The sequence below is a fragment of the Mobula birostris genome, chromosome 4 (genome assembly GCF_030028105.1).
Source record: "Mobula birostris isolate sMobBir1 chromosome 4, sMobBir1.hap1, whole genome shotgun sequence".
Lineage (NCBI taxonomy): Eukaryota > Metazoa > Chordata > Chondrichthyes > Myliobatiformes > Myliobatidae > Mobula > Mobula birostris.
Window position 1 is genome coordinate 3,175,173 of NC_092373.1, and position 24,928 is coordinate 3,200,100.

The 24,928-nt window shown below is 44.6% G+C and overlaps 1 protein-coding gene across 1 annotated transcript in view; it reads right to left on the reverse strand.

Moving 5' to 3' along the window:
- ccdc50a (coiled-coil domain containing 50a) overlaps window positions 1–24,928 on the reverse strand; it is a 148,923-nt gene that overhangs the window by 69,437 nt on the left and 54,558 nt on the right. The window contains exons 4-5 of the mRNA XM_072254863.1: window positions 18,373–18,454; window positions 14,352–14,451 (exon numbers count right to left, since the gene is read on the reverse strand). Of these exons, the coding sequence (XP_072110964.1) occupies window positions 14,352–14,451; window positions 18,373–18,454 (182 nt within the window). The remainder of the gene's footprint in view (window positions 1–14,351; window positions 14,452–18,372; window positions 18,455–24,928) is intronic.

Here is a 24,928-nt window from a genome sequence, read left to right on the forward strand (position 1 = left end):
AATCATTCTAGTGAATCTTCTCTGTACCCTCTCCAACGTCAGCACATCTTTTCTTAAATAAGGAGACCAAAATTGCCCACAGTACTCCAAGTGAGGTCTCACCAGCGCCTTATAGAGCCTCAACATCACATCCCTGCTCCTATACTCTATTCCTCTAGAAATGAATGCCAACATTGCATTCGCCTTCTTCACTACCGACTCAACCTGGAGGTTAACTTTAAGGGAATCCTGTACAAGGACTCCCAAGTCCCGTTGTATCTCAGAACTTTGAATTCTTTCCCCATTTAAATAATAGTCTGCCCGTTTATTTTTTCTGCCAAAGTGCATAACCATACACTTTCCAACATTATACTTCATTTGCCACTTCTCTGCCCATCCTTCCAATCTATCCAAGTCTCTCTGCAGACTCTCCATTTCCTCAGCACTACTGGCCCCTCCACCTATCTTCGTATCGTCAGCAAACTTAGCCACAAAGCCCTCTATTCCATAATCCAAATCGTTGATGTACAATGTAAAAAGAAGCGACCCCAACACTGATCCCTGTGGAACACCACTGGTAACCGGCAGCCAACCAGAATAGGATCCCTTTATTCCCACTCTCTGTTTCCTGCCAATCAGCCAACGCTCTATCCACGTATGTAACTTTCCTGTAATTCCATGGGTTCTTATCTTGTTAAGCAGAGAAGGTTCACCAGATTGATTCCTGGGATGGCAGGACTTTCATATGAAGAAAGAATGGATGAACTGGGCTTGTACTCATTGGAATTTAGAAGATTGAGGGGGGATCTGATTGAAACGTATAAGATCCTAAAGGGATTGGACAGGCTAGATGCAGGAAGATTGTTCCCGATGTTGGGGAAGTCCAGAACGAGGGGTCACAGTTTGAGGATAAAGGGGAAGCCTTTTAGGACCGAGATTAGGAAAAACTTCTTCACACAGAGAGTGGTGAATCTGTGGAATTCTCTGCCACAGGAAACAGTTGAGGCCAGTTCATTGGCTATATTTAAGAGGGAGTTAGATATGGCCCTTGTGGCTACGGGGGTCAGGGGGTATGGAGGGAAGGCTGGGGCGGTGTTCTGAGTTGGATGATCAGCCATGATCATAATAAATGGCGGTGCAGGCTCGAAGGGCCGAATGGCCTACTCCTGCACCTATTTTCTTTGTTTCTATGTGTGGCACCTTGTCAAAGGCCTTCTGAAAATCCAAATATACAACATCCACTGCATCTCCTTTGTCCAGCCTACTGGTAATTTCCTCAAAAAATTGTAATAGGTTTGTCAGGCAGGATTTTCCTTTAAGGAATCCATGCTGAGTTCTGCCTATCTTGTCATATGCCTCCAGGTACTCTGTAGCCTCATCCTTGACAATCGACTCCAACAACTTCCCAACCACCGACGTCAAGCTAACAGGTCTATAATTAACTTTTTGTTCCTTGCCCCCTTCTTAAATAGCGGAGTGACATTTGCAATCTTCCAGTCCTCCGGAACCATGCCAGAATCTATCGACTTTTGAAAGATTATTGCTAATGCCTCCGCAATCTCCACAGCTACTTCCTTCAGAACACGAGGGTGCATTCCATCTGGTCCAGGAGATTTATCGACCTTTAGCCTATTCAGCTGCCTGAGTACTTTCCTGAGTATATGGAAAAGATGTTTGGAGAAGGACCCACAAGTGCGAAGCCCTGTTGGCAGAGGATGGAAGATGGAGAGAGAAGAGGAAGCTGAACAGTTGGTGGTGCACTAGATGGAAGGCCAGCCAGCACCCGATGCCATCCTGGATCTCCTGGCCTGTAACTGTCCAAAAAAATGTTCACTCCCAAGATGTATGTGTGTTGCAAATGGCCTCAGGTGTACTGATATGTGTAGACTGGCAGACTGTGAGAACCAGGCATCCACCTCAGAGAGTGTGGAAAGTTCAGATGAAGATGTGGAAGGTGTGGAAGGTGTGGAAGACTTGGAAAATTATTATGATTATTACTAGGTTATGAAAGTATGGAAAACAAAGTATGGAAAGCAGTCCTTGATTAAATATATTCATTTTACAACCGAATGGGGACTAGGTTATGGCCGTGTGGAACCCCACATTTGAATTATTGTACTGTAATTCTATACGCTATGACAAAAGCTTAAGATTGTTTTCATTTGATACAACAACATGGAAAATATGACATTGATAAAACTCCAGAAATCTCTCCAAATGAGGTTTTTTACCTTTTGGGGGGTGGGGTAACATTTTCTGCTATACTGATGTTAATATGGAATATATACAAAAAGTGATTACTTATTTGAATTCCTGAATAAATTCTCTACAAATCCATGTGATTATATGTGTCCTAGGGTTTTTACTGACTTTTCCAAAATAAACAACAAACAAATATTTTTCTAAAAATGAAATGATTCACTGGGCACTGTACTGCGAATGCCGCCAATGACATAGTTTTCATTGTAGAATTTTATAACAACATTTGATGAAAAGTGCTTGAACTCAGCTATCACTGTGACAAATTTCAATGTTGAGGGGTCACTGATGACAAAATACCATGTTGTACTTTATATTGGCCACTTTTCAGAAATGCTTATTTTATGGTAGTGTTATAAAATGCATGATGGCACACATAAAGCTACCACTGGTGCAATGCTATCACATATTTTCTAACTCTAGAGATGTATACCTTGCCAAAAATCACTATGAGCATTCTTCCCCTCAGATGGTACCGACCAACCCTCTCACTGAGATTTCTATGTACTGATGAAAGAACTTTCCTGAACACATTTGATAAACTGTCCCATCTTGTCCTTTTACAGTATGGGATTCCCAGTTAATATGTGGAGCTTAAAATCACCTACTATAACATCCTTCAAAGTTGCTGGTGAACGCAGCATGCCAGGCAGCATCTGTAGGAAGAGGTGCAGTCGACGTTTCAGGCCGAGACCCTTCGTCAGGACTAACTGAAGAGAAGAGTGAGTAAGGGATTTGAAAGTTGGAGGGAGAGGGGGAGATCCAAAATGATAGGAGAAGACAGGAGGGGGAGGGATAGAGCCAAGAGCTGGACAGGTGATAGGCAAAAGGGGATACGAGAGGATCATGGGACCGGAGGTCCGGGAAGAAAGACAAGGAGGGGGGTGGGGGACCCAGAGGATGGGCAAGAGGTATATTCAGAGGGACAGAGGGAGAAAAAGGAGAGTGAGAGAAAGAATGTGTGCATAAAAATAAGTAACAGATGGGGTACGAGGGGGAGGTGGGGCCTTAGCGGAAGTTAGAGAAGTTGATGTTCATGCCATCAGGTTGGAGGCTACCCAGACGGAATATAAGGTGTTGTTCCTCCAACCTGAGTGTGGCTTCATCTTTACTGTAGAGGAGGCCGTGGATAGACATGTCAGAATGGGAGTGGGATGTGGAATTAAAATGTGTGGCCACTGGGAGATCCTGCTTTCTCTGGCGGACAGAGCGTAGATGTTCAGCAAAGCGGTCTCCCAGTCTGCGTCGGGTCTCGCCAATATATAAAAGGCCACATCGGGAACACCGGATGCAGTATATCACCCCAGTCGACTCACAGGTGAAGTGCTGCCTCACCTGGAAGGACTGTTTGGGGCCCTGAATGGTGGTAAGGGAGGAAGTGAAAGGGCATGTGTAGCACTTGTTCTGCTTACACGAATAAGTGCCAAGAGGGAGATCAGTGGAGAGGGATGGGGGGGACGAATGGACAAGGGAGTTGCATAGGGAGCGATCCCTGCGGAATGCAGAGAGAGGGGGTGAGGGAAAGATGTGCTTAGTGGTGGGATCCCGTTGGAGGTGGCGAAAGTTACGGAGAATAATATGTTGGACCCGGAGGCTGGTGGGGTGGTAGGTGAGGACCAGGGGAACCCTATTCCTAGTGGGGTGGCGGGAGGATGGAGTGAGAGCAGATGTACGTGAAATGGGGGAGATGCGTTTAAGAGCAGAGTTGATAGTGGAGGAAGGGAAGCCTCTTTCTTTAAAAAAGGAAGACATCTCCCTCGTCCTAGAATGGAAAGCCTCATCCTGAGAGCAGATGCGGCGGAGACTGAGGAATCGCGAGAAGGGGATGGCGTTTTTGCAAGAGACAGAGTGAGAAGAGGAATAGTCCAGATAGCTGTGAGAGTCAGTAGGCTTATAGTAGACTTCAGTGGATAAGCTGTCTCCAGAGACAGAGACAGAAAGATCTAGAAAGGGGAGGGAGGTGTCGGAAATGGACCAGGTAAACTTGAGGGCAGGGTGAAAGTTGGAGGCAAAGTTAATAAAGTCAACGAGTTCTGCATGTGTGCAGGAAGCAGCGCCAATGCAGTCGTTGATGTAGGACGAGGGAGATGTCTTCCTTTTTTAAAGAAAGGGGCTTCCCTTCCTCCACTATCAACTCTGCTCCCCCTCCAACTTTCAAATCCCTTACTCACTCTTCCTTCAGTTAGTCCTGACGAAGGGTCTCGGCCTGAAACGTCGACTGCACCTCTTCCTACAGATGCTGCCTGGCCTGCTGCGTTCACCAGCAACTTTGATGTGTGTTGCTTGAATTTCCAGCATCTGCAGAATTCCTGTTGTTTACTATAACATTCTTTAGTTTCTTGCAATTGTCTGCGATCTCTTACAAATTTGTTCCTCTAAATCCCGAGGACTGGTGGGTGGTCTGTAATGTAGTCCCTTTAATGTGGCCATACCTTTCTTATGTCTCAGTTCCATCCAGAACGCCTCACTGGTCGAGTTCTTCAGTCGGTCAGCATTGTCATGACATTTTCCCTGACGAGTATGGCACCCCTCCTCCTTTAATTCCCCCACCCTGTCACATCTCAAACAACAGAACCTCAGAAAATTGAGCTGCCAGTCCTGCCCCCCCGCAACCAAGTCTCACTAACGGTTATAACCTCATAACTCCAGGTGTTCATGCACACTGTGAGCTTATCCACCTTTTAAAACGCCATTGGCCACCGGTGAAGTGCTCGAGGATTGGAGAATAGCTAATGTGTTCTGTTATTTAAGAAAGGCTCTAAGAATAAGCCAGAAACTTATAGGCCATATAATGTGTACGTATGTATATATACAACAAAAGTACAGAAGGGGCAAGCAGGTCAGTCATTGTTGGGAGTTGGCTAGTGGTGGGAGTAGGAGTGTCAGACCGGCTCAGAAGAGGCAATGGCTCTGGGTAAGTATCTGCTAAGGTTCTCTTTTTCTCCTCTCTCTTCCTATACTTAGTTGTCTGCTCTTCATGACGGATGCTGAAGTCCTGGGAGACCCAGCGTGTTCCAGGGAAATACATGTGTGTGAAGTGCATCCAGCTATAGCTCCTTGAAGGCTGTGTTAGGGAGAGTCAGGAGATAATTGATCAGAGTTACAGGGAAGTAGTCACCCCAAAGCTGCAGGAGGCAAGTAGATGGGTGACTGTCAGGAGAAAAGGAAATGTGAATAGGCAGTTAGCGCAGAGTGCCCCTGAGGCCATTCCCCCTCAAAAGTATGTATACCCTTTTGGATACAGAGAAGCTGGGAACTCCAGGTTCTTGAATTATTGGGATCTCTTCTGGGGGGAGGTATGACCTGTACAAAAGGGAGGGTTGCACCTGAAGCTGAGGAGGACCAATACTCTCGTGGGCAGGCTTGTTGGAGCTGTTGGGGAGGATTTAAACTAACTTGGCAGTGGGGTGGGAACCAGAATGAAGGGACCCAGGACAGAACAGATGGTAAAAAAGCAAAGGTAATGTGCAGTCAGTCTACACATGGAAATGTAGGCAGATGATAGGACAAAATTGCAGCCAGTAGGGTGAGATTCAGTGCATTAGGGACGCAAAATCAAAAAGGGTAGCAAATACAGCACTCAAAGTGTTATATCTCAATGCACAGAGTATAAGAAATAAGGTGGATGATCTTGTTGCACTATTACAGATTGTCAGTTATGATGTGGCCGTCACTGAATCATGGCTGAAGGATGATTGTAGTTGGGAGCTGAATGTCCAAGGTTACGAGTTGTATCAGATGGATAAGATGGTGGGCAGAGAAGGTAGAATGGCTCTGCTGGTAAAGAATGGCATCAAATCAGTAGAAAGATGTGACATAGGATCGGAAAATGTTGAATCCTGTGGGTTGAATTTTAAAAAACTGCAAGGGTAGAAGGACGCTGATGACAGTTATATACAGGCCTCCCAACAGTAGCTGGGATGTGGACCACAGATTACAACAGGAAATAGAAAAGGTGTGACAACGCAACGTTATGGTAGTCATGGGAGATTTTAACATGCAGATTGATTGGGAAAATCAGGTTGGTAATGGATCTCAAGACGGTGAGCTTGTAGAATGCCTACGAGACGGCTTTTATAGAGCAGTTTGTCATTGAGCCTACGAGGGGATCGGCTATACTGGATTGGGTGTTATGTAATGAACCAGGAGCGATTCAGGAGCTTAAGGTAAAAGAACCCTTAGGAACCAGTGATCACAAAATGATTGTGTTCAACTTGAAATTTGATACGGAGAAAGTAAAGTCTAATGTAGCAGTATTTCAGGAGTAAAGGAAATTATAGTGGTATGAGAGAGGAGTTGGCCAAAATAAATTGGAAGGAGATGCTGGCGAGGATGTCAGCAGAGCAGAAATAATGTGAGTTTGAGAGAGAAATGGGAAGATGCAGGACAGATGTATTCTAAAATGAAGAATACTCAAATGGCAATATGGTACAACCGTGGCTGACAAGGGAATTCAAAGCTAATGTACAAACAAAAGAGGGGGCAAACAACAAAGCAAAAATTAGTGTGAAGATAGAGCTCAAAAAGCTGAGAGACCTAAGGGGACACAAGTCACCTGCACCAGATGAACTTGACCTTGGGGTTCTGAAAGAGGTAGTGGTAGAGATTGTGGAGGCATTAGTAATGATCTTTCAAAAATCATTGGACTCTGCATGGCACCAGAGGAATGGAAAATTGCAAATATCACTCAACTCTTTAAGAAAGGAGGAAGGCAACAGAAAAGAAATTATAGACCAGCTAGCCTGACCTCAGTGGTTGCAAAGACGTTGGAGTCAATTGTTAAGGATGAGGTTATGGAGTACTTGATGACACTGGATAAGATAGGACAAAGTCAGCATGGTTTCCTTAAGAGAAAATCTTGCCTGACAAAGCTATTGGAATTCTTCAAGGAGATTACAAGTACAGTAAATAACGGGGATGTAGTGGACTTTGTATATTTGGACTTTCAGGAGGCCTTTGACAAGGTGCCATACATGAGGCTGCTTAACAAGAGCCCATGGTATTACAGGAAAGTTACTAACATGGTTAGAGCACTGGCTGATTCGTAGGAGACAGTGAATGGGAATAAAATCATCTTTGCCTGGTTGGCTGCCTGTGACTAGTGGTGTTCCACAGGGGTCGGTGCTGGAACAGTTTCTTTTCATGCTGTATACCAATGATTTAGATGATGGAATAAATGATTTTGTTGCCAATTTGCAGATGGTATAAAGATTGGAGGAGGGGCAAGTAATGTAGAGGAAACGGGTAGGCTGCAGAAGGACTTGGATAAATTACGAGAATGGGCAAGAAAGTGGCAAATGAAGTACAATGTTGGAAAATGCATTGTCATGCACGTTGGCAGTAGAAACAAATGTGTGGACTACTTTCTAAATGGGCAGAAAAATCCAAAAATCTGAGATGCAAAGGGACTTGGGAGTCCTTGTGCAGAACACTCTAAAGGTTAACTTGCAGGTTGAGTCGGTGGTGAGGAAGGCAAATGCCATGTTAGCATTCACTTCAAGAGGTCCAGAATACAAGGGCAGGGATGTGATGATGAGGCTTTATAAGGCACTGGTGAGGCTTCACCTTGAGTACTGTGAACAGATTTGGGCTTCTCACCTAAGAAAAGATGTACTGGCATTGGAGAGGGTCCAGAGGAGGTTCACAAGGATGATTCCAGGAATGCAAGGGTTATCATATGAGGAACGCTTAATGGCTCTGGTCTGTACTCACTGGAATTCACAGGATGAGAGGGGCTCTCATTGAAACCTTTCAAATGTTGAAAGGCCTAGACAGTAGGTGTGGAAAGGATGCTTCCCATAGTGGGGACAAGAGGGCACAGCCTCAGGATAGAGGGGCGTCCATTTAAAAGAAATGTGGAGAAATCTCTGTAGTCAGAGGCTGGTGAACTGTGGAATTTATTACCATAGGCGGCTATGGAGGCCAGATCGTTGGGTGTATTTAAGGTTCTTGATTGGACAGGGCATCAAAGGTTACGGGAGAAGGCTGGGGGGTGGGGGGGGGGGAAGGATCTGCCATGATTAAATGGTGGAGAAGACTCAATGGGCCAAATGCCCTAATTCTGCTACTATGTCTTATGATGACCCTAAACATACAAGCCAGACTACCAAAGAATGGTTAAAGCAAAAGAAATGTCATGTCTTAGAATGGCTGAATCAAAGTTCTTACCTTAATCCTATAGAAATGTTGTGGAAGGACTGATGCAAACAATTCATGCAAGGTAGCCCAGTGACATCCCAGAGTTGAAGCAGTTTTGTAAGGAGGAATGGCCTGAGATTCCTCCAAGCTGATGTGCAGAACTAATCAGCAGTAGACAGAAACGTTTGGTTTAAGTTACTGCTATACAAAGAGGTCACATCATTTACTGAAAGCAAAGGTTCACATACCTTTTCCAATAAATACATGTAATATTGCATCATTTTTCTCAATAAATAAATGAACAAGTTTTTTTTGTGTTTCTTATTTAGTTAGGTTCTCATAATCTAGTTTTTGGACTTGCATTCTTATGCAGAAAGAGAAAATTCTACAGGGTTCACAAACATTCTGTATATATGTATTTGCACGGTAATTTGTGTCCAGCCAATCTGAGAGTTTTTGGAGGAAGCTACCAGGAAAGTGGATGAAAAGCAAGTCAGCATGCACTTTAGCAAGGCATTTGACAAGGTCCCGTACGGGATGTTGGTCAAGAATGTTCATTCACTTGGCGTTCAGGATGAGTAGTAAATTGGATTAGACATTGGCTTTGTGGAAGAAGCCAGAGAGCGGTTGTAGATTGTTGCCTCTCTACTGGAGGCCTGTGACTAGTGGAGTACTGCAGGGATCAGTGCTGGGTCCATTGTTGTTCGTCATCAATATCAATATCAATGATCTGAATGATAACGTGGTTAACTGGCAGAGCAAATTTGTGGATGACTCAAAGACTGGGGATGTAGTGGACAGTCAGGAGGACTATCATGGCTTGCAGTAGGATCTGGACCAAATGGTGAAACAAGTAGAAAAATGGCAGATGGAATTTAATGCAGATAAGTGTGAGGTGTTGCACTTTGGGAGGACAAACCATGATAGGTCTGCACATTGAGCGGTTGGGCTCTGAGGAGTGTAGTCGAACAGAGGGATCTGGGAATAGAGAGCCATAATTCCTTAAAAGTGGCATCACAGGTAGATAGGGTCATTAAGAAAGGTGTTGACAGATTGGCCTTCATACTGAGTACAGGGGTGGGGATGTTATGTTGAAGTTGCATAAGATATTGGTTAAACTAATTTGAAGTATTGTGCAGTTTTGATCACCTACCTACAAGATGTAAATAAGATTGAAAGAGTACAGAGTAAATTTAAAAGGATGTTGCCAGGACTTGTGAACCTGAGTTACAGGAAAACATCGAATAGGTAGGTATTCTTTAGAACATAGAAGATTGAGAGGAAATTTGATAGAGATGTACAAAATTGAGGGGTATAGATAGGGTAAATGCAAGAAGGCTTTTTCTACCGAGGTTGCATGAGATCAGAACTAGATATCATGCGCTAAGGGTGAAATGTTTAAGGGAAACATGAGAGGGAACTTCTTCACTCAGAGGGTGGTGAGAATGTGGAACAAGCTGGTGGATACAGGGTTAATTTCAATGCATAAGCTTGGATAGATACATGGATGGGAGGGGTATGGAGTGCTATGGTCTGGGTACAGGTTGATGGGAGAAGGCAGTAGGCACAGACTAGATGGGCCAAAGTCCCTGTACCCATGCTGTAGCATCCTATGACTTCAAAGCAGGGGTTCCCAACCTGGGGTTCATGGATCCCTTAGTTAAACATAGGGATCCATGGCATAAAATGGTCCTGCTCTGAAGGATATGCTAGCATTGGCGAGTTCCAGAGGAGGTATGAGAATGATATTGGGAATGAAATGACTAACGTATGAGGAGTGTTTGATAGCTCTGGGCCTGTTCTCATTCGAGTTCAGAAGAATGTGGGGGGAGGGGATATTACTGAATATTGAAAGTCCCAGTGAATGAGGAGAGGATGCTTCCTTTAGGGGAGCTTAGGACCAGAGGGCACAGCCTCAGAAGTGAGGGATGCTCATTTCAAATAGAGATGAAGAGGAATTTCTTTAGCCAGAGGGTAGTGAATCTGTGGAGTTCACTTTCACAGACCGCTGTGGAGGCTGAGTGTTTGGGTATATTTAAAGTAGAGGTTGATAGGTTCTTCCATCACAAACAACAGAAAATCTGCTGATGCTGGAAATCCAAACAATACACACAAAATGCTGGAGGAACTCAGCAGGCCAGGCAGATTCTGTGGAAAAAAAAGTACAGTCGACGTTTCGGGCTGAGATGTTGACTGTACATTTCTCATAAAGCACACCTTCCCTGCTGCAAACACCAAGAGGAACTGCATACACTTTGAATAGCAATATAAACAGAAGTGGAAGTTTCTACCTTGTTCTGGACATTGCTCCTCACTCATCTGCAGGTCAGGAGACAGTGAGTGCACTGACTGCCACCGTTCCTTCCTCCTCCTGCCGCCATCGCTGTCCTTGCCACGTCGTCCTCTCGGCTCCTCAGGACTGTAGCCACACGCCCCAAGCAGTTCAGGGCTACAGTCACGCTTTGCTCTACATGGTACTCCACGGTCCGATGAATTCTGGGACTCATCCCTCACAGGGGCAGATTTGGGTCGAGCACCCTGCCTGTGGTAGCTGGAGATTGAGCTTGTGACTGGTGGAGGAGGTCTCACTGGTGGCTCCTTCCGAGGACGGCAGCTCCCAACCTTCTGTCGTCTGGTGCCTGGACAGACGTCATCGCACTCAACCTCAGAACTGCCGAGCCTCTCAGTATGACCACGTCTTGGCGGCTCAACGATCCAGTCATCCACAGGATCCTTCAAACATGACTCTCCTCGGACTCCCCTCCTCTGGGAGTCCTTTGGCTCTCTGTTTCTGTGGGAGCCACAGGCAAGTTTGCTCTTTCTATCAGGTCTGCGCACCCTAGTTTTCCTATGGTCTGACATGCATATGGATGACGGGACATGAGAAGTGGTCAGTAAATGTTAGACACCAAATTAAACAACAACAACAAACCATTGATGAAAGATGCAAGAACATAAATCTTCAGGAAATGATCAGAGAAAGCCATGCAGATAAATAACACGCTTCATTAAAAGAGTCCAATTTGATAGACACAGTTGGTAGCACTGAAGAGACAGATGGAATAGTATCAGAAAGATGCTGCCTTCAAAAAATGCATCAGCAGGTTTGAGGACCTGGGAAAAGTTGAATACGTCAGGAGAATAGGTCTTTATTCCTTGAAGAGTGGAGAGAGGGGAGATTTGACAGAGGTATACAAAATTATGAGAGGTATAGATAGGGTGAAAGGAAGCAGGTTTTTTCCACTGAGATTGGGTGAAACTGGAACTAGAGGCCATGGGTTAAGGATGAAAGGCGAAAGAAATGTTTAAGGTGAAATTTCTTCACGTAGAGGGTGGTGTGAGTGTTGAACAAGCTACCAGCAGAAGTGGTGAATGTACGTTAGTTTTCAACTTTTAAGAGAGATTTGGATAGGTACATGGGTAGGAGCAGTATGGAGATCTATAGTCCAAATGCAGATAGCGGGACTAGGCATAAGAGCAACCCTGGATGAACTCGATGGGCCAAAAGTCTATTACTATGCTTTAGTGCTCTGTGCAGAGAAGACTAGATGGGCTGAATGGCCTACTTTCACTCTGTGTCTCATGATTTCATATTACAGCCTACTCTTATGATTGACAACCAACTGCTATTGAGCTGCAGGCATTACCTGACACTCGAGAACTCTGTTTATGACAATACTGGTGACAATGTGATATTTAAGACAATCATATCTTACTAACTTGATTGATGTTTTTGACAAGGTGACAAGGCTGACTGATGAAAGCAGAGATGTGGATATTATCTACATAGATTTTAAGAGGCGTGTTTGACAAAGTCCGTCATGGGAGGCTCATCCAGAAGATTAAGATGCATAGGGTGCATGGTGAATTGGCTGTTTGGATTCAAAACTAGTTTGAATAGAAACCAGAAGGTGGTGGTTGAAGAAACTTAGTCTAGGTCGAGGTCCATGATCAGTGGTGTTCCACAGGGATCTGCTGCTTGTGATGTATATAAATAAGCTGGATGAAAATGCAGATGGGTGGGTTAGTAAGCTTGTAGATGCTATGAAGATTGGTGGAATTGTGGATAGTGTAGAAGACTGGCCAAAAAAATTACAAGGGGATATAGATCAGTTACAGATATAGGCAGAGAAATGGCTGACAGAGTTTAATCCAGTCAAATGTGAACTGTTATGCCTTGGTAGGTCAAATGTAAAGAGACAGTACATTGGTAAGGGCAAGATCCTTAACAGTGTTGAGCAGAGGGATCTTGGGGTCAATGTTCATAAAACCCTGAAAGTGGCTACACAGGTTGATGGGGTGGTTAAGAAGGGATATGCATGCTTGCCTATATTAGTGGAGTCACTAGGTTCAAAATTCAGGAAGTTATGTTGCAGTTTTATAAAGTCTAGTTAGGCTGCATCTGGAGTATTGCATCCAGTTCTGGTCGCCCCATGATTGGAAGGATGTCAAGGCTTTGGAGAGGGTGCAGAAGAGGTTTATCAGGATGCTGACTGTATTGGAGGGCATGTGCTATAACAAGAGATCAGACAAACGTGTTCTTTTGTCTGGAATGGTGGAGGCTGAGAAGAGATCTGATAGAGGTTTATAAGATTATAAGAGGCATAGATAGAGAAGACAGAGAGTATCTTTTTCTCAGGGTTGAAACATCTAACAGCAGACAGTGTGCACTTAAGGTGAGGGAAGTAATTTCAAAAGAGATATGAGGGGCAAGTTTTTTTTTTTAAAAACACAGAGACTGCTGGGTGCCTGGAATGTGCAGCCTGGGGTGGTGGAAAGGCAGATAGGTTAGAGACTTTTAAGAGACATTTAGATAGGCAAATGAATGTGAGGAAAATGGACAGATTTAGTGATTGTGTAGGTGGAAGGGATTAGTTTAGTTAGCAATGTGATTACTAATTTGGTGGGCCAAAGGGCCTGTTCCTGAGATGTTCTGAGGCTGGCGAGCGTGACAGAGTGTGCAGAAGAATCACGGTGTCAGTTATTCCATCGCTTAAAATCATCATCATCTTTTAAAAAATTCAGCATGCAGTTAATAATCAGCATGAGCAGCCAGTTTTCTTAACTTTGCGACCATTTGACAACTGCCAGCAGAAACCCACCACCAGGCACTTATCACAATACCAACCCTGATCAAGAATGTCAGCACAGCGGTCCCTTCACACCTTCCATTCACCAGACACCACCTCATGAAACAAGCTCAACAACTGCTAGGTCCCACAATGCTTCAAGGATCAATGCACCACCGCAAGGTCAGCCTTCTAACTGGTAGCATCGCCGTCTGGTATGGAGGGGGCCACTGCAGAGGATCAGAAAAAGCTGCAGAAAGTATGCCAGTTCCATCATGGGCACAAGCCTCCCCAGCAATAAGGACGTTTTCAAAAGGTGATGCCTCAAAAAGATGGCATACATCATCTAGGACCTGCATCACCCAGGGCATGCCCTCTTCTCATTGCTACCACCAAGAAGGAGGTAGGGAAGCTTTAAGACATGCAGTCAACGTTTCAGAATGAGCTTCTTCTTCTCTGCCATCAGATTTCTGAATGTACAATGAACCCATTAACACGATCTCACTATTTTTCTTTTCTTTTTTGCTCTCTCTTGCACTACTTACTTAATTTCACTTTTTAAATGTATTTCTTATAGTAATTTATCATTTTATTTCTATATTGCAATGCACTGCTAAACAACAAATTAGTTTAGTGATATTAAACTTGATTCTGACTCCAAACTGATATTTTTCCTCCCTTATTCCAAGGTTTTGAAATGGGCATTTTTAATTATCTGTCTCAAAGACTAAAAATCCTAGATTTGTAGTTAATTTCAAAGCTGAACCTTTGGGTAGCCTTGACTCAGCAGGTTGACCGTGTCCCATTGGCAGAATTAGCTCAATTCATGGCACCAATTTACCAGGCATAGCAACACCCAATCAGTTTTGATCAAGTCACCAGAACATGCTTGAAGCATTACTGTACCTCTATTTTCATCAAAGACAGCATCTAATGGTTCACGGTCTATCACCTGGTGCTTCCGTCGCAGCCTCTCCTCCTCCTTCTGGAGTTTACGAGCAATGGCCTGAATGAAGGGTATTAGAAACATGTGTGAAACTTTAACAAAACAAAAAACATCTGCATCTTCAATCCCCACCTTGAAGATATTGTTGGATCAGCACATTTTGTGTGTTGCTTAGATTTCCAGCTTCTGCAGATTTTCTCTTGTGTGTGTGGAGGGAAACCAGATGGGTCTGTTGTCCAGAAAGAAGTGGAGAGCTTTTAGACCCTCTTGATGGGAAATGAAGGTGTATAGGGATTGAACATCTATAGCGAAATTGAGTCGATTGAGGCCAGAGAAGTCAAGTTATTGCCACTGATATTAAACCTGATTGAGATTCTGAATCCGATTCAGTTGCAAGTTCAGAAGTGCGGATCTTCGCTGATGACTGCACAATGTTCAGCAGCATTCATGACCCCTCCAATAACGAAGCAGCCCACATCCAAATACAGGCAGAACCTTTACAGTATCCAAGCTGAAGCTGGTAGTAAGATTCACATAGTGCAAATTCCAACCAATGACAATATCTAAAAGATAATTCAACTCTCACCCCCTTACATTCAATCATATTACCATCACTGAATCCCCCACCATCAATCCCAGGGGTTACCACTGACCAGACACTGAAATGGAGTCATCACATACACAGAGTGGCTACAAAACCAAGTTAGGAGCTGCAAATCCTGCAGCAAATAAATCACCTCCCTCCTACACCACCCTCCTCCCCACAACTGTCCACCATCTACAAGGCCCAACAGAAGCTGATGGAATACTTTCCACTCCAAACTGTGATAGCCAGGAAGGCCGTCCTTCTAGAGTGCGGCAAAACAGAAGTTGTTGAAGGACTGATGTTTCCTATGGTGGAAGAGTCTAAGACCAGAGGGAATGACCTCTGAGTAGAGGGACGTCCATTTAGAACAGGGATGAGGAGGAATTTCTTTAGCCAGAGTGTGGTGAATTTGTGGAATTCATTGCCACAACCAGCTGTGGAGGTCAAGCCATTACTTAAAGCAGAGATGTATAAGTTCTTGATTAGTCAGGGCATCCAGGGTTATGGGGGAAGGCAAGAGATGGTGTTGAGAAGGATAATAAATAGCCACAGTGGAATGGTGGAGCAGGCTTCAATGGGCTGAATGGGCTAATTATGCTGCTATGGCTTCTGGACATGCATTTAAACTTTCCTATGTCCACCATCAATGCTGCCCTCGCCTGAACCTCTTCCATTTCGCACAGGTCTGCTCTTACCCCATCCTCCCACTACCCTATCAGAAATGGGGTTCCTTGTGTCCTCACCTACCACCCCACCAGCCTCTGCGTCCAGCATATACGAGGGGTGATTGATAGAAGGTGGCCTAAGGTAGAAGGAGTCAATTTTAGAAAACCTAGCACATTTATTTTTCCTACATTTACACACTTAGTCCAGCAGTCGTGGAGCATACGGATCCCTTCTTTGTAGAAGTCAGCGTCTTGGACCTCCAGAAAGTGGTCCACAGCAGGGGTGATTGATAAGTTCGTGACTTAACGTAGGAGGGGATGAGTTATTAACTTCAAACTTTCTGCATTTCCACGCAGAGTTGAACTGCAGATGCATGTAACAAGAGCTGTATAACTCATCTCCTTCTACCTGAGGCCACGAACTTATCAATCACTCCTGCTGTGGACCACCTGAAGGTCCAAGATGCTCTCATTACATGCACGTGCAGTTCAACTCTGAGTGATAATGCAGAAAGTTTGAAGTTAATAACTCATCTCTTTCTACCTTAGGCCACGAACTTATCAATCACCCCTGTTGTGGACCACTTCTACAAAGAAGGGATCCGTATGCTCCTTGACTGCTGGACTAAGTGTGTACATATAGGAGGGGACTATGTTGAAAAATAAATGTACTAGGCTTTCTAAAATTGACTCCTTGTACCTTAGGTAACGAACTTATCAATCACTCCTCGTAATTCTGCGAAACTTCCGCCACCTCCAATGGGATCCCACCATCAAGCACATCTTTCCCTCCCCCGCATTTCCTGCTTTCTGCAGGGATTGCTCCCTAAGTGACTCCTTTGTCCATTCAACCCTCCCCACCGATCACCCTCCTGGCACTTATCCTTGCTAGCAGAACAAGTGCTACACCTGCCCCTACACCTCCTCCCTCACAGGGCATTAAACAGTCCTTCCAGATGAGGCGACACTTCACCTGTGAGTCTACTGGGATGATCTATTATATCCAGTGCTCCCGTGTCGCCTCCTGTATACCATTGAGACTCAATGCAGATTGGGAGACCGCTTTGGCAAGCCAGGAAAAGCGGGATCTCCCAGAGATCACCCATTTCAATTCTATTTCCATTCCCATTCCGATATGTCAGTCCACGGCTTCCTCTACTGCCACGATGAGGCCACCCTCAGGTTGGAGGAACAACACCTTATTTTCCGTCTAGGTAGCCTCCAACCTGATGGCACGAACATCAATTTCTCCAACTTCCCCACCTTCATTATTGCCATTTCCCTCTCTCACCTTATCTCCTTCTCCTCCCCCCCTCCCTTTCTTCCATGATCTTCTATCCTCTCCAGTCAGATTCCCTCTTCTATAGCCTTTTATCTCTTTCACCAATCAACTTCCCAGCTCCTTACGTCAGACCTTCCCCCTCGCCCAGTTTCAGCTATCACCTACCACCTTGAACTTCTTCCTCCCCTCCCCCTACCCTCTTACTCTGACCTCTTTTTTTCCAATCCTCTCTTGCATGGATGCTGCCTGCCCTGCTGAGTTCCTTGATTGTGTGTTGCTTGATTTCCGGCATCTGCAGATTTTCCCACCTCAATGCCCAGAACATGCTGTCGGGAAGAAGGTGGAAGCTGATACACAGAGGTGTTTAAGAGGCTGCAGATGCTGCCATCAGGAAGGAGGTACAGGAGCGTTAGGTCCCACACCACCAGGTTCAGGAACTGTTATTACACGCCACCAGCTCTCCCCCCCATCCATCAGCCTCTTGAAGTCGGGGGGATAACTCTGGGGTGCCACAGTAGCATAGCAGTTAGCATGATGCTATTACAGCTCGGGACATCAGAGTTCAGAGTTCAAAACTGGCGTTCTCTGTAACCATATTTATACCTTCCTTTCCGTGTGAACCTGCGTTTCTTCCTGTGCTCCAGCTTCCACCCACAGTGCAAAGATGCACTGGTTAGCAGGGTAATTGTTCCATGAGTAGGCTAGGGTTAAATCAGTGAGTAGCTGGATGGTGCAGCTCAAAAGGTCAGACGGATCTGTTCTGCACTGTATCTCTAAATATATAAATAAACTTCACTCGCCCCAACACCGAACTGATTCTGTAACCTATGGATTCAGTCTTAAGGGCTCTAAATTCATGTTCTCAATATTTATTGCTTATTTATTTATTATAAATATTATTACTTTTTCCTACTTGTTGTGTTTATCCAGTTTGTTGGCTTTTACACATTGGTCTTTGTCTGTATTTGTCATCTGCATTTTCATTGATTCTATTGTGTTTCTTTGTACTTACTGTGAATGTCTACAAGAAAATGAATCTTAGGGTAGTATATGTACATACTTTGAACTTGGATATCCACGTGACTATGCAGAGGATGAAGAGATGTGGATCATGTACAAGTAAAAAGGAAGAAAAAAGAAAGCCCTTAACTCCAAGTGGAGTCATTGGGACACCGTCATGACGGCATTTTTTTTAGCAGGCTTCTTATTTTTATGAGGCCAAGTTGCTCGCTCAATGCTCAACCCAGCACGGATGGAAAGCGTGCAAGGGAGCCGGCTGGATTCGAACTCGGGAGCCTTCACTCTGAAGTCCGGCGCTGATGCCACTACGCCACCAGCCGGCTACAAGTAAAAAGGGGATTTAGTTTAATTTGTTACTGTGTTTGGCACAGGCATAATAGGCTGAAGGGCCTGCCCTACAAAATGACTGCCATTCCATAGAATCGTACCTCGTCCTTCTCCTCCTGACGTCGCTTTTTCTCATTCTCCAGGGCGAGCTCATCCCGAATCACCTGGGCCATCTGGTTGTCCCTACAACATAATCAGACAACAGAAATCAAGACAGATTCAGTGAAAGACAATAAGACCAGAAGACCATAAAACATAGGCTAAAGAAATTCCTCATCACTTCTTGTCTAAATGTATGTCCCTCAATTCTCAGGCTGTGCCCACTGGTTCTAGACTCACCCACTACAGGAAACATCCTCACCACATCCACTCTATCTCGGCCTTTCAATATTCAATAGGTTTCAATGAGATTCCCCCTCATTCTTTGAAACTCCAGCATGTACAGGCCCGGAGCCATCAAACAATAACCCCTTTATTCGCAGATTCATTCTTATGAGCCTCCTCTGAATCCTCTTCAATGCCAGTATATCTTTTCCTATAGAAGGGGACCAAAACTGCTCATGATACTCCAAGTGCGGTCTGACAAATACCTTATAAAGCCTCAGCATTGCATTCTTGCTTTTATATTCCAGCCCTCTCAAAATGAATGCTAAAATTGCATTTGCCTTCCTTACTACCAAGCCCATTCTGCAAGTTAGGGAATCCTGCACAAGGTCCCTCAAGTCCCATTGCACCACTAAGTTTAGAATTTTCTCCCCATTTAGAAAACAGTCCACACCTTTATTTCTTCTACTAAAGTGCATGACTGTGCACCTCTCGACATAATATTCCATCTGCCACTTCTTTGCCCATCCCCCCTCCCCCCCTCCAATTTTCTAAGTCCTTCTACAGACTCCCTGCTTCCTTAACACTACCTGCCTCTCCACCTAGCTTAGTATAGTCTGCAAACCTGGTCACAAAGCCATCCAAATCATTGATAAATAACGTGAAAAGAAGCCGTCCCAATACTAGTGGAACACCACTAGTCGCTGGCAGCCAACCAGAAGAGGAATTCTTTCTTCTCTCTACCAGCCAGCCAGCCCATCTTCAATCCATGCAACAAGGTGACGTGCCTGCAGAAACGCCATCAGAAACTGAGCTTTGCAAACCACAACACCAGCCAAATTAACTCTTTGAAGAGAGTGCTGGCATTTAAGGGTCAATTTTCCCCAAATGAACCCATTGAAGCAAGGTCAAAAAAGTTAAGCAAAATATACCAAGGTGGCTGAAACACAGTTTAAATGCTCAGTGTCATAAGAAATAGTAGGGCAAGACCTTACAGTAAAATGATGGCTTCAAGTGATCAACTTCCTCATCCACTTTCCAGCATCAACTCTTGTACTGATTGGTGCTCTATCTCAGCTCAGAATGCAATTAATTATCACTGACTTACACATTCAGTGGTCACTTTATTAGCTGGAACCTGATGTGGTCTTCGGCTGCTGTAGCCCGTCCACTTCAAGGTTTGACGTGTTGTGCATTGAGAGAAGCTTTTCTGCACACCACTATTGTAACACATGATTATTTAAGTTATTGTTGACTTTGAACCAGCCTGACCATTCTCCTCTGATCTCTCTCAATAACAAGGTGTTTTCACCCACAGAACTGCCACTCACTGGCTTTTTTTGTGTTTTTTGCACCATTCTCTGTGATGTGTGAAAATCCCAGGAGATCAGCATTTTCTGAGATAATCAAAACAACCTGTCTGGCACCAACAATCATTCCACGGTCAAAGTCACGTGGATCACATTTCTCCAACATTCTGATGTTTGGTCTGAAACACAGGTGAACCTCTTGACCATGTCTGTATGCTTTTATGCATTGAGTTGCTTCCATGTGATGAGCAGGTGTACTAAATAAAGTGGTCACTGTGTGTACGTCATAAAATTTGTTGTTTTGCAGTAGCAGTATAGTGCAAAGACATACAATTACTATAAATTACAACAAATTAGTTGTGCATAAAAGGAATACAAAGTAGCATTTAGAAATGTGATGGTGGACAGAAAGAAGCTGTTTCTTAATTGTTGAGTGTGGGTCTTAAGGCTCCTTTAGGTACTGCCTGATAGATGAAACGAGGTGGCACTTCCCAGATGGAGAGGAATATGGACAAGGATTTAGCCTTCACAGCTTTCTGGAGCAAGTAATTCCAAAAACTCAGAACACTTCTGGGACGAAATTCTTCCTAACCCAGTCTGAAATAGATGCACCTTCTTCTGAGACCATGTTCTCCTCCCAGCAATAAACAGTAGAATTATATACTTTCTACATTATTATCACCAAACAATTGATACTATAACGTACAATTATCACAGCGATATTTGATTTTGCGCTTCACGCTCCCAAGAGTACAAATCGATAGTAAATATTAAAAATTTAAATTATAAATCATAAATAGAAAACAGAAAAGGGAAAGTAAGGTAGTGCAAAAAAACCGAGAGGCAGGTCTGGATATTTGGAGGGTATGGCCCAGATCTGGGAATTTTAAATATTTCAATAATATTGCCTCACATTCTTCAGAGCTCCACTGAATAGAGATTTAACCTACAATGAGAGGCTGGACAATCTTTGGTTGTTTTTTTTTCTGGAGTGCCAGAGGCTGAGGGAAGATCTGATAGAGGTTTATAAGATTCTGAGAAGCAGAGATGGAGTAGACAGACAGTATCTTTTTCCTTTTTCCCCACAATTGTAATGTCTGATACCAGAGGACATGCATTTAAGGTGAGAGGGGGGTAATTTCAAAGTAGATGTGAGGGGCAAGTTTTTTTTTTATGTACAGAGAGTGGTGGGTGCCTGGAATACACTGCACTGCCTTGGGTGGAAGTAGAGCAGAGACATTAGGGACTTTGAAGAGACATTTAGATAGCCCCATGGATATGAGGAAAATGGAAGGATATGGACATTGTGTAGTCAGAAGAATTTAATTGAATTGACTTTATTTCTTACACCCTTCATATAACCTAAATCTTTACGTTACATCCACGTCTAAATGTGAAATGTGCAATCATAGTAATTTATAATAAATAGAACAGCCAATGTAACATAGAAATACACTCAGATCAGCCTGAGTTAATCAGTCTGATGGCCTGGTGGAAGAAGCTGTCCCGGAGCCTATTGGTCCTGGCTTTTATGCTGTGGTACCATTTCCTGGATGGTAGCAGCTGGAATAGATTGTGGTTGGGGTGACTCAGGTCCCCAATGATCCTTTGGGCCCTTTTTACACACCCGCCTTTATAAATGTCCTGAATCATGGGAAGTTCACAACTACAGATGCACTGGGCTGTCCGCACCATTCTCTGCAGAACCCTGCAATTATGGGAGGTACAGTTCCCATCCCAGGCAGTGATGCAGCCAGTCAGGATGCTCTCAGTTGTGCTCCTGTAGAAAGTTCTTAGGATTTGGGGGCCCATAGCAAACTTCCTCAACTGTCTGAGGTGAAAGAGGCACTGTTGTGCCTTTTTACCACACAGCCGGTGTGTACAGACCACGTGAGGTCCTCAGTGATGTGGATGCCAAGGAACTTAAAGCTGTTTACCCTCTCAACCCCAGATCCATTGATGTCAATAGGGGTTAACCCGTCTCCATTCCTCCTGTAATCCACAACCAGCTCCTTTGTTTGTGCGACATTGAGGGAGAGGTTGTTTTCTTGACACCACTGTCTCAGAGAGATGATTTCTTCCCTGGAGGCCACCTCGTTATTGTTTGAGATAAGGCCAAACAATGTGGCATCGTCAGCAAATTTAATTCCCAGATTGGAGCTGTGGGTGGCGACACAGTCATAGGTTTACAGGGAGTAAATGAGGGGACTCAGTACGTAGCCCGAGGGGCTCCTGTATTGAGAGTCAGAGTTGGAGGTGAGGGAGCCCACTCTTACCACCTGCTGGCGTTCTGATAGGAAGTCCAGGATTCAGTTGCACAAGGCAGAGTTAAGGCCAAGGTCTCTGAGCTTCCTGTCAAGCCTGGATGGAATTATGGTGTTGAATGCTAAAATGCAGTCCAAGAACAGCATTCTCACATAAGCATCCTTCTTCTCCAGATGTGTAAGGACAGTGTGTAGAGCAGTGGCTATTGTTCATCTGTCGATCGGTTGTGTCAGTAGGTGAATTGTAGGGTGTCCAGTTTGGGTGATGGTAAGCTGCAGATGTAATCCTTGACCAGCCTCTCAAAGCATTTGCTTATTATTGAGGTGAGTGCGACAGGACGCCAGTTATTCAGGCATGTTACCTTGGGCTTTTTTGGGACAGGAACAATGGTGGATAAGTTGAAGCATGAGGGCACTCTACACTGGGAGAGGGACAGATTAAACATGTCAGTAAACACACCTGCCAGTGTGCTGCGCACATCCTGAGTACTCGCCCTGGGATACTATCCAGTCCCGCAGCCTCGCGACTGTCCACTCATTGGAAACATCTGCGTACCTCAGCCTCAGAGATGACCAGGTTGCAGGCTATAGCAGTGGCTTTCCTCGGAGGCTCAGAGTTAGCGATATTGAACCGAGCGTAAAAGTGATTGAGCTCATCTGGGAAAGAGGTTGTGATGTTGGCGGCACCACAATATTTGGTTTTGAAGTCTGTGATAGTATGCAACCCTCGCCACAAGTCAAGTGTGCTATTGGTTATGAATCTTGACTCAATTTGACCCTATACTGTTGTTTCGCAGCCTTGATAGCTTTGTGTAGATGATAGCTGGTTTTCTTTATTAAGAAATTTAAGAGACTACTAGACAGGTATATGGAGGAATTTAAGGTGGGGGGTTATATGGGAGGCAGGGTTTAAGGGTCAGCACAACCTTTGTCGGGGAGTGAAATTTGGTCAGCTTTGTCTCTGAACAACTGATTTTTGAGTTTTCTGGCCACTTAGAAAATAGTCCAATCTCTTATTTGAAAAGTCGAAGTGCACGACCATGCACTTCACTACATTATATCCATCTCCCACTTCTTTGCCCGTTCCCCCATTCTATTTAAACCCTTCCAAAACACTGTTTTCTCAACACTCTCTGTCCTTCCATCTATCTTCATATCATTCTCAGACTTGGCCACTAAGCAATCAATTCCTTCATCCAAATCTTGACAAATAATGTAAAATGAAATGGTCACAACACAGGCCCTTGTGGAACACCACTAGTCACTGGCAGCCAATCAGAAAGATCCCCTTTCATTCCCACTCTTTACCTCCTGCCAGTCAATCTGCTACCCATTCTGGTACTTGCCCTGTAATCTCACGGGCTCTTATTTTAAGCTTCCTCATGCGTGACACCTTGTCAAGGGCCTTCAGAAAATTCAAGTAACAACATCAACTGATTCTTCTTTGTCTATCCTGCCTGTTATTTCCTCAAAGAATTCCAACAAATTTGTCAGGCTAGATTTCCACTTTAGAAAACCATGCTGACTTCGGCCAATTTTATCATCTGCCTCCAAGTACCCATACCTCATCTTTTCTTCTGCCCCCTGCCTTCTTAAAGAGTGGAATGGCATTTGCAATTTTCTAGTCCTCAGGAACCATTCCATAATCCAGTGATTCTTGAAAGATCATTACTTAATGCCTTTACAATCTTTTCCACACTACATTACCCAATAATCTCCTAAATAATTGGTGCATGGCCAAGTGGTTAAGGTGTTCGTCTAGTGATTTGAAGGTCGCTAGTTCGAGCCTTGGCTGAGGTAGCGTGTGTCCTTAAGCAAGGCACTTTACCACACATTGCTCTGCGACGACACCGGTGCCAAGCTGTATGGGTCCTAATGCCCTTCCCTTGGACAACATCAGTGGCGTGGAGAGGGGAGACTTGCAGCATGGGCAACTGTTGGTCTTCCATACAACCCTGCCCAGGCCTGTGCCCTGGAAACTTCTCAAGGTGCAAATCCACGGTCTCATGAGACTAACAGTTACCGACTATTAATGTTCTTACAACAACAGTTAACTAACCAGCCAGTGGTTTTGTCTTCAAACCATTTTGAATACAGGTATATGAATCCTAGCAGTTTTCTCATACTTAAGAGTCATAGAGAACTGCAAAGCAGAGATAGGCCCATCTAGTCAGGAGGAGGGGCACCAGAGGGAGGTGATGGGCAGGTGAGAAGAAGAGGCAAGAGGCCAGAGAGGGGAATTGAGAGGCCAGAGAGGGGAATTGAGAGGCCAGAGAGGGGAATTGAGAGGCCAGAGAGGGAAGGGGAAGGGGAAGGGGAAGGGGAAGGGGAAGGGGAAGGGGAAGGGGAAGGGGAAGGGGAAGGGGAAGGGGAAGGGGAAGGGGAAGGGGAAGGGGAAGGGGAAGGGGAAGGGGAAGGGGAAGGGGAAGGGGAAGGGGAAGGGTTACCAGAAGGAGAAATCGATGTTCATGCCATCAGGTTGGAGGCTACCTAGAAGGAATACGAGGTGTTGCTTCTCCAACCCAAGAGTGACCTCATTGTGGTAGAAGAGGCAGCATGGACCAACATGTTGGAATGGGAATAGGCACTAGAATTAAAATAGTTGGTTACCAAGAAATGCTGCCTTTTTGCAAATGAAGCAAAGGTGCATGTGATTCAAACACAGTTCCCTGCTGAAACCAACTGGCAACACCTTTCACCAACTCAAGAACACGCACCAATATTAGGAGGTGAAAGCCAACACAGAATAAGAGAAGGGA